The sequence below is a fragment of the Oncorhynchus tshawytscha genome, unplaced genomic scaffold (assembly GCF_018296145.1).
Source record: "Oncorhynchus tshawytscha isolate Ot180627B unplaced genomic scaffold, Otsh_v2.0 Un_contig_3761_pilon_pilon, whole genome shotgun sequence".
NCBI lineage: Eukaryota > Metazoa > Chordata > Actinopteri > Salmoniformes > Salmonidae > Oncorhynchus > Oncorhynchus tshawytscha.
The window spans coordinates 373629-384391 of NW_024609794.1; the positions used below are offsets into that span (position 1 = coordinate 373629).

The 10763-nt window shown below is 42.5% G+C and overlaps 1 protein-coding gene across 5 annotated transcripts in view; it reads right to left on the reverse strand.

The window, feature by feature from the left end:
* Window positions 1-9570, reverse strand: part of LOC112217940 (receptor-type tyrosine-protein phosphatase-like N) — a 35908-nt gene extending 26338 nt beyond the window's left edge. For 2 of the 5 annotated variants that reach the window (XM_042318155.1, XM_042318152.1), the window contains exons 1-2: window positions 9316-9570; window positions 2355-2405 (exon numbers count right to left, since the gene is read on the reverse strand). In XM_042318155.1, coding sequence (XP_042174089.1) covers window positions 2355-2405; window positions 9316-9391 — 127 coding nt within the window. In that variant the 5' untranslated portion in view covers window positions 9392-9570. The remainder of the gene's footprint in view (window positions 1-2354; window positions 2406-9315) is intronic. The other 3 variants (XM_042318157.1, XM_042318153.1, XM_042318154.1) reach the window with 2 other exon arrangements.
* Window positions 9571-10763: the final 1193 nt, after the last annotated feature.

Here is a 10763-nt window from a genome sequence, read left to right on the forward strand (position 1 = left end):
CAGATTCCAAGAGACAAGGTGGGTGAGACAAGGGGGGATGAAACAAGGGGGATGAGACAAGAGGGGTGAAATAAGGGGGTGGAAACAAGGGAGATGAGACAAGGGGGATGAGACAAGGGGGTAGAACAAGGGGGATGACACAAGGGGGTGGAACAAGGTGGGGTGAATGAAGGAGGGAAGACATAACGGACGAGGGGGGAAGGAAAGAGATACAGGGTTCAGTGTGTGCTGTAGGTTTTACACTTAGCGGACTGTTTGTTTTAATACAGGGTGTCAAACTCTAGTCCTCCAATGCAGAGAGGAAGAGGCGAAGAGAGAGGGTTTACTCCACCCAAAGTCTGTCCAAGAAAATAAAACCAGGAAGTGAGGAATTTTTGTGTGGAGATCAATGAGAGTGTCGAATTTGGTCAACAAACTTTTTTATTGCTAATTTGCTACGTGAGGCTTATTCGATCGAATAGAGGTTTCGTAATGGTTAGGTTGTTATGAATGAACTGACATAAGTGGAAGCATGTAGCATTTTGGCAACTTGGAGTTATGGAGTTTTGCCTGTTGTTCACAAGCGTATCTGTCCTCTGATTGGCTAGAATAGTGCCACCTTACACAAATGACTGATGATTGGCTGAGAGAAATTGATGATAAAATGATTGTGGGGGCTGTCTTGTTGGACTTCAGTGCAGCTTTTGACATTATTGTGTTACGGCTTTACACCCCCTGCTATAATTTGGTTAAGGGTGTTCTTTAATGGAAGCCTATCAAATATAATCCAGTAATAATCAGGAATTCCCCAGGGTAGCTGTTTAGGCCCCATGCTTTTTCAATTTTTACTAATGACATGCCACTGACTTTGAGTAAAGCCAGAGTTTCTATGTATGCGGATGACTCAACACTATACACGTAGGCTACTACAGCGACTGAAATGACTGAAACACTCAACAAAGAGCTGCAGTTAGTTTCAGAGTGTGTGGCAAGGAATAAGTTAGCCCTAAATATTTCTAAAACTAAAAGCATTGTATTTGGAACAAAACCCTCACTAAACCCTAAACCTCAACTAAATATTGTAATAAATAATGTGGAAATTGAGCAAGTTAAGATAACTAAACTGCTTGGAGAAACACTAGATTGTAAACTGTCATGGTCAAAACATATTGATGCAGTAGTAGCAGTAAGATGGGGAGAAGTCTGTCCATAATAAAGCACTGCTCTGCCTTCATAACAACACTATCAACAAGGCAAGTCCTACAGGCGCTAGTTTTGTCACACCTTGACTACGGTTCAGTAGTGTGGTCAGGAGCCACAAAAAAGGACTTCAGAAAATTGCAATTGGCTCAGAACAGGGCAGCACAGCTGGCCCTTGGATGCACACAGAGAGCTAACATTAATAATATGCATGTCAATCTCTCCTGGCTGAAAGTGGAGGAGAGATTGACTTCATCCCTACTTTTATTTATGAGAGGTATTAACATGTAGAATGCACCGAGCTGTCTGTCTAAACTACTGGCATACAGCTCGGACACCCAAGCACACCCCACAAGACATGCCACAAGAGGTCTCTTCACAGTCCCCAAGTCCAGAACAGACTATGGTAGGCACACAGTACTACATAGATCCATGACTACATGGAATTCTATTCCACATCAAGTAACTGACGCCAGAAGTAAAATTACATTTTAAAAACAGATTAAAAAACAACTTATGGAACAGCGGGGACTGTGAAGCAACACAAAAATTAGCACGCACGCATACACATGGAATTAGTATTGTAGATATGTGTTAGTGGTGGAGTAGGGACCTGAGGGCACACAGTGTGTTGTGAAATCTGTGAATGTATTGTAACATTTTAAAACTGTATAAACTGCCTTAATTTCGCTGGACCCCAGAGTAGCTGGTGCTTTGGCAGCAGCTAATGGGGATCCATAATAAATACAAATACCTGATCTCGACTCCTCCTGCCTGCCTTCCATCTTTGAGGACATGTATTTCCATTATTAGAGAGGTCACTCGACCATCTTGTCAACATAATAAAAAATCTTTGTCAAGCGTCAAAGTCTCTTCCTGTTTCCGTTTCAACTTATTGATAAATTACTGTTACTGATTGGCTGGAGGCTACACACCTGATTTCCCAGGTCTAGACCACAGACTGATTGGACATTTGTGTAGCCTCCAGCCAATCAGTAACAGCTGAAATGGAAACAGGAAGAGACTTTGGCGCACGAGGACTAAGAATTTGACACCCCTGTCTTATTAAAGAACTGCCAACACCTCCCGGAGTGTCTGGTGACAGAGAGGATTGTATAGTGAAACGAAGTGAAGAAGATGGGTTAGATAGAGAGATGGTGTTATGTCATACTGACCATCTGAGCATGGTTGGTCTCTGGGGCAGAGCTTCTTCTCAAACAGACAGCCTGAGAAGCACATGGAGAGGGGGAGGAGAAAGAGAGAGAGGAAAAGAAAGAGAGAAAGAGGGAGGGGGAAGAACAGAGAGAGATAGAGAGGGAGGAAGAGACAGAGGAGGAAGGGAGAGAGAGATTTTCTATTATTTCAGATTTTCTGGCAATTGACATATGTCATGACAATAATGTACCCTTGAATTAAACTGGGGGAGGGAAATGAGAGAGCGAGAGAGAGAGAATTTAAGAGCCATTAAATTCTATAACCACCATAAAAGAAGCGATTCCCAAACTTCCATAACAAAGCCATCACCTACAGATGGACGAACCTGGAGAAGAGTCCCTAAGCAAGCTGGTCCCGGGGCTCTGTTCACAAACACAAACAAAGCCCCAGGACAGCAACACAATTAGACCAAACCAAATCATGAGAAAACAAAAAGATAATTACTTGACACATAGGAAAGAATTAACAAAAAAAAAAACAGAGCAAACTAGAATGCTATTTGGCCCTAACAGAGAATACACAGTGGCAGAACACCTGACCACTGTGACTGACTATTGAGAAAGGTCGCCGTAGGCAGACCTGGCACTCAAAAGAAGACTATGTGCACACTGCCCCACAAAATGAGGTGGAAACTGCGCTGCACTTCCTAACCTCCTGCTAAATGTATGACCATAGTAGAGACACACACAGGGCATTAGGAAAGTATTGACCCCTAGACTTTTTCAACATTTTGTTAGATTACAGCCTGATTCTAAACTGGATTAAATAAAGCATTTTCCTCATCAATCTACACACAATACCCCATAATGACACAGCAAAAATAGGTTTTTAGACATTTTTGCAAATGTATTAAAGATTTTTTTAAACAGAAATACCTTATTTAAATAAGTATTCAGACCCTTTGCTATGTTTCCATTGATCATCCTTGAGATGTTTCTACAACTTGATTGGAATCCACCTGTGATAAATTGAATTGATTGGACATGATTTGGAAAGGCACACACCTGTCTATATAAGATCCCACAGTTGACAGTACATGTCAGAGCAAAAACCAAGCCATTAGGTCAAAGGAATTGTCTGTAGAGCTCCGAGACAGGTTTGTGTCGAGGCACAGATCTTGGGAAGGGTACCAAACTATTTCTGCAGCATTGAAGGTCCCCAAGAACACAGTGGCCTCCATCTTTCTTAAATGGAAGAAGTTTGGAACAACCAAGATTCTTCTTAGAGCTGGCTGCCCAGCTGGCTGCCCAATAATTTTGCACGCCCAATTTTTCAGTTTTTGATTTGTTAAAAAAGTTTGAAATATCCAATAAATGTCGTTCCACTTCATGATTGTGTCCCACTTGTTGTTGATTCTTCACAAAAAAATAAAGTTTTATATCTTTATGTTTGAAGCCTGAAATGTGGCAAAAGGTCGCAAAGTTCAAGGGGGCGAATACTTTCGCAAGGCACTGTACTTATGTAAACGTGATATTTCAGTTGTTTATTTTTAATACATTTGCAAAAAATTCTAAAAACCTGTTTTTGCTTTGTCATTATGGGGTATTGTGTGTAGATTGATGAGGGGGGGATTGAACATATATATATACTAGAATAAGGCTGAACGTCACAACATGTGGAAAAGGTTTGTGGGTCTGAAGACTTTCCGAATGCTCTGTATATTCCTCAGATTACACAGACCCACCAAGAATCCACATTCTGATAAACTCCCATATCTACTGGGTGAAATACCACAGTGTGCCATCACATCACAGCAGCAGTGTTTGTGACTTGAAGACTGAAGACTTTCTGAATGCTCTGTATATCCCTCAGATTACACAGACCCACCAAGAATCTGAAAACAAATCCACATTCTGATAAACTCCCATATCTACTGGGTGAAATACCACAGTGTGACATCACAGCAGCAGCAGTGTTTGTGACTTGTTGCCACAAGAACAGGGCAACCAGTGAAGAACAAACACAATTGTAAATACAACCCATATTTATGTTTATTTATTTTCCCTTGTATACTTTAACCATTTGCACATCATTACTAAACTGTATATAGCCATAAAATGACATTTGAAATGTCTCTATTCCTATGGAACTTTTGTGAGTGTAATGTTTACTGTTCATTTTTTATTTCACTTGCTTTGGCAATGTAAACATATGTTTCCCATGCCAATAAAGCCCTTTGAATTGAGAGAGAGCAGGGGGTTGTGTTGGATGGCAGACTGTGTGTATGTATGTATGTATGTATGTATCTATGTATGTATAAAGGAGGTAATGGGTGACCTTTACAGAGCTCCAATCTGCTTGGGGAGGAAACACGGCCAGATGTGACACAACACGGCTGTACACACTGAGTGTGTGTGTGTGTGTGTGTGTGTATGTGTGTGTGTGTATATGTGTGTGTGTGCGTGCGTATGTGAGTGAGTTTGCATTCATGATTATGTATGTACTGTATTACAAAAACAGAAGCGGGAGACAGACTGGCCTAGAGGGCTGTCTCTCTGTGGGGAAAACAATACGATTCCCCAGACACAAAGACAAGATCACAGACAAGACAAGATGAAACATAGACGAGAAAACAGAGCATGTCTTTCCGTGCACCAGAAATAGTATTAGTTGTCTTTCAAATACTTTAGCTGCATTTGATTGAGTTTGCCTGGCGCCGAGCAACGGAACCAATGGAATAGTTGCAACGGTCCAAGCCCCGTCCATCTGCCACTTCAGGCAGGCTCAATCAAAGGCTCAAAGTATTTGAAAGAAGTCAGATACTATTTGAATCCATGTCTGGATATATCTGCGATATGATGACTAATACACGCTGTATCCCTCCCTTTCTTCACACTCCTCTCTCTCTTCCTCTGTCCATCCCTCTCTCGTCTGTCTGCAGCAGTAGCAGGGGAGATTGTTGCCAAGCTAGAGTCCATCACAGACTGGACAAACCACTAGTGCACTGCCCCCGAGGCCCAAGAGCATGTCAATCAATCAACCACATACAAAAATACAGACTATCAATCCCAGGGGGCTAGGTCATAGTACATCTCTTGTTCTAGTAATGAGTATTGCTGTATCCTACATCTAAGAGCATATACTTTGGCCCTGCATTCTAGGCCTATTCTGAACTGTTGTACAGCACTGTGTTGTATCACGTATTTAGCATTCTATCAGTTGGTGTGACCTTGTGATGTCATCTATGGAATTGTCCATTGTGTTCTACCTCAAGAAACTCAAGATGTGAAATAAGACCAATAAACTGAAGTGACCTGGGTTGTAAGTATCATGGCAACAGTAATTTCAAACTGCGTGGCGTAATTCTCTGGGCTGTTTTTTTGTTATTTCAGCTGTTCAGAAATATGAGGGAGAGATGTGAACACACAACACAAGTTTATCGGGATTCTAGGTTCTTTCTGAGGAAGAGGCATGTACTGTAAGCTGATTATGTGTATCCCACAACAGTCAATAAAAGCTATTACAGCAGTCAATAATTAGAACAGGACTGTAGCATGGCAACATGTGCTGCATTGTGCTGTATACATGCATGAGTCAGAGCTCCATAAATAAAGGAGTTCCAAACAGCATGGACATAATTATCACCTTGGATGTTTCCACCCCACACACACTTTATGAATTCAATCCCATAGTTAAACTCAGTCACATGACTGGGTGTTTCCTGTTCTTTCTCCATGATGATCTGAGTTTGTTTTCCTCTATCTCCCTTCCCCTAATCTCCCCCTCAAACTCTTTCTCCCTCTCCCCCTCAAACTCTTTCTCCCTCTCCCCTCAAACTCTCAAACTCTTTCTCCCTCTCCCCCTCAAACTCTCAAACTCTCTCCCTCTCCCCCTCAAACTCTCTCTCTCCCTCTCCCCCCCCTCAAACTCTCTCTCCCCCTCAAACTCTCTCTCCCCCTCAAACTCTCTCTCTGCCTCTCCCCCTCAAACTCTCTCTCTCTCTACCCCCCTCAAACTCTCTCTCTACCCCCCTCAAACTCTCTCTCTCTCTACCCCCCTCAAACTCTCTCTCTCTCTACCCCCCTCAAACTCTCTGTCTCTCTATCCCCCTTCAAACTCTCTCTCAGCCTACAGATGTGCTACCTTAATTTTACCCTGCTTCTCATAGCAGGAAAATGAAATTGGAATTATTATGTGGATTATAATTAATGGACATTTTTGTAGGGGTTGATACATTTTCCGTTGGTGCAAATCGGGTGGTTATTACATACTTTAGAAGCCTTTTAAAACCTTGAATACACTAAAATTTGCAGGACACATCTCTGCAACAACAGTGATCAAATTAAGATAGCAGATCTGTACCACTGGGAGTCATGGCCTGGACAGAGGAAGTGGGGGAGCACTCTATGACACAAGGGCTATTTTTAATGTGTTACTGCAACTACAATCATATCTGAAATGACAATAAAGTAATGGGCTATAAGTACAGGGATAGAGTGATGACAGACACGACATGTTGAGTTGAATAATGGTGAGTCTGGTGAGGCTTTGTCCATTTGAATTCTCTTTTATAGCTTCAGATAAGAGTCTGAATCTCAAATTGTACCCTATGGGCCTTGGTCAAAAGTAGTGCACTATATAGGGAATAGGGCCCGGTCTAAAGTAGTGCACTATATAGGGAATAGGGCCCTGGTCTAAATTAGTGTGCTATATAGGGAATAGGGCTCTGGTCTAAAGTAGTGCACTATATATAGGGAATAGGGTGCCATTTGGGATGCAAATTACATTTGACAGATTTAAAGGGGTAATCTTAAACTTAGAAATGCCTCATGAGAATGTTGTACCCCATTAGAATCCAACATGATAAGCTTGATTTACTCCAATGTGAATGTAAACAAACACTGTATAGCCTCAAAACATGGTTAAAACTATCATTTGTATATAATTGATGGGCAGAATTTGAGAGTGGTTCCATTTCTCCAGCCACCCCATCCCTCAACTTTTTATCAAAACGGTGGCGGGGAGCCCTCTTTGTTATTGTTTCAACTGCGGATGGCCCTTTTAATCTTCAGAAGACAGACTTGTTTTTGTCCTCCGAGGTGTATATAGACAGATGGCCATGACAGGTGATGCTATGGGCTGAAGTCACACACCACCTGTGTCTCACCTCTCACTGTCTGACAACCTGAGAAATGTAACACCCCACCAGATCTAACAATCAGTACCACCGGATTTAAAGACTATCATTATGTGATTCATAACCATCACAATAGGTGAGTTATACTTGATACATACACGTGTATATGCCTCTTCAGCTTTGTTAGTGTTGTGCCTTAAACATCCTCAGTAAATTGGTCTGGCCATCCAACAAAATCTCCAAATACATTAGAATATATGTAGTTCTCACTCATTCCTGTTTATTCACATGGGGTGAAGCCGTATGAATGAAGGATCCTTCAGGTTCTGACTACAGTCGTGGTGGTGAGAGACACCGATGGGGTAGCTACTATTGGTTTATTAGTTACCTGCAACAATGTTAGGCCTACTGTTTCACTTCTGATAACTCCACAAACCGGCATGTCAAAAGGAAGGCAGTCATAGCCAGTTAGACATGGTATAATTCTCCTCAGATTGACACACACGGTACGTAAGCAATAACCGCATTACAAGATAACCAACCGTGTCGAACAGCTGGAAATCAAGGAGGCAAAGTAATACATTTTCCCCTAGTGTGATGAACTAACAGTAGTCAGGTCTACATCTCACCAGAACTGAGTTTAAGGTCAGTGTGTGTGCCTGCCTGTCTGCCTCCACTCCTCTACAGCACTGAAATGTCAAGCGGCCATCGACACAGAAAGCAAGCGCACTGTTCTGAACCATCAGTGCTGAGTCTGTGTGTGCCGTCTGTCCATGGTTCTAAAATGACTGGCTATAACCAACGCACATGCCATTGACGTAGAGAGTATGTATGCACTGTCCATGGTACTGAAATGAGCGCGCAGGCGCTGTTGATGTACAGTTCGAGGTGGTAGGATTGGCTGCAGCCTACATTGATAAACTGCCAGCAGTAGGCTGGCTCCATTAGAACAGGATCCAACTTTAGTAATTGAACTACTAACCAGCCTGGAGGGCGTGAGGTCATGTGTGGTAAGCAAGTGGGTGGTTGTAATCGCAGTATTACAGAATGGGCCTTGGTAAACCTATGAGTGGTTGCCTAGGTTGTCATTCAATTTCATTGCATTGGGTTGACATTGCATCAATAGCCAAGTGCATGTTGTTTAAACTTAGCGCAGTGCATTTTACACAAATCAAAATGACATCGTCATCCACCAAAGCAAAAACACCAGACCTGTAGCCGACACAAAAACCAAACCCTAATCTTCTGACTTTTAAATGAGGTGAAGAAGCGCTCTCCTCACTCTCAAACAGTTTTGTTTTTATTGAGCGCGCCGAGCCAAGGCGTGGGGCACAGCAGGCTATTACTGGTCCTTGCTCCACTATTATTGCGGAGAGGAGTTATGATGAATCATGCCTGACGCTGTTTTCGCAAAACCCATCATTCAATCCAAGCAGAAGTCTACAGCCTCAAGTCACCAATCAAACCAAGTGTATTGTGACGCAATTTCACATTCAGACTACATAAATAGCCTCCAATAGCCTAAACAAACATAACTGACATCCAGAAATCTCTAAATGTATAAGTAAATTCACATTGTTTATAACACTATGCTACAATGCACAGAAAAGCAAAACAGTATGGTGAATGATACTAAAATAATTGAGCATATGTGGCTATATTCTTAGTTGCTATTCTGGCAAATCCAGTTTGAAGTAAGTAGCAGAATATGGCTCATGGACCCCGTCAATATATTGCATTGATTTACTCACTATACGCTATTGCCTTGGCTGAGATTTCTAAATGGCTGTGTATGTAGACCTGTTACCTGCCTCTGAGTGACTCAGTTCATTTCTCTCCCTTACCGTATCTGCTTGACATCCCCGTCTGATAGCACACCGCCATCACACATAACACGCTCCATAGTCGCTGAGATCCCATGGTTTTCCCCAAGACAGACAGAGCTGTTCAGCGGTGCGTTTTAAACCCTCATGATCCGTGTCAACTATCGGAGGGACTTTCTAATGTCGCACATCCACTCCGACTCCAAAAGAAGGACGTGGATTTTCGGCAGCAGAAGCGCACCAACTGTGAGTGCGACAGCAAGTGTTGCGAGAAATGTGTAAATCCCGGGATGCACGCTGCTTCGGATCAGGAACGGAAGGGGTTAGGCTTTCTGCATGGCTGGTTTACCTTTGGGAGACCCACCATTGCATCATAGCCCACTAGGCGAAATTAACAAAGTTCAAGTAATTTTTACCATGTATTCCTCAGTTCCTCTAAATATACTGAGGAAAAATAGAAACGCAACATGTAAAGTGTTGGTCCCATGTTTCATGAGCTGAAATAAAATATCCCAGAAATGTTCCATACTCACAAAAAGCTTATTTCTCTCAAATTGTGCACACACTTGTTTTACATTCCTGTTAGTGATAATTTATCCTTTGCCAAGATAATCCATCCACCTGACAGGTGTGGCATATCAAGAAGCTGATTAAACAGCATGATCATTACACAGGGGCACCCTGTGCTGGGGACAATATGAGGCCACTCTAAAATGTGCAGTTTTGTCACACAACACAATGCCAAGGATGTCAAGTTGAGGGAGCGTGTAATTGTCATGCTAACTGCAGGAATGTCCAACAGAGCTGTTGCCAGAGAATTGAATGTTCATTTCTCTACCACAAGCCACTTCCAACCTCATGTAACCACACCAGCCCAGGACCGGACAGCTGATGAAACTGAGGAGTATTTCGGTCTGAAAAAAAAAAACCTTTGGTGGGGAAAAACACATTCTGATTGGCTGGGCCTAGCTCCCAAGTGGGTGGGCCTCTGCCCTCCTAGGCCCACCCATGGCTGCACCAGTGCCCAGTATTGTGAAATCCATAGATTAGGGCCTAATGAATTTATGTAAATTGACTGATTTCCTTATATGAACTGTAAACTCAGTAAAACTGTTGTGTTTCGATTTTTGTTCAGTATATTTGTCAACATTGTATGTTGTTTCACCACTGGTACTAGACTTGCTAAAGAGTGTGGGCCAAACACTTTATTTCAATTGGAGATCCAGTGCAACATCAGAGGCAGAGGTTAGAGAAGCAGGCCTCAACCAGAGGGTTGCCGGTTCAAATCCCAACTCAAGACGGGAAAATCTAGTGCGGAAATGCATCATCTGCCGTTGTGCCTTTAAGCAAGCGACTTAACCCCCTATAAATTGGTCCAGGGGCGCTGCAGTGCCCATTGCGTCCAGCCTTTAGGACTATATGTGTGTGGAATGAGTGAGTGAACAAAAACAAGGGAAGGAGAGAGGATG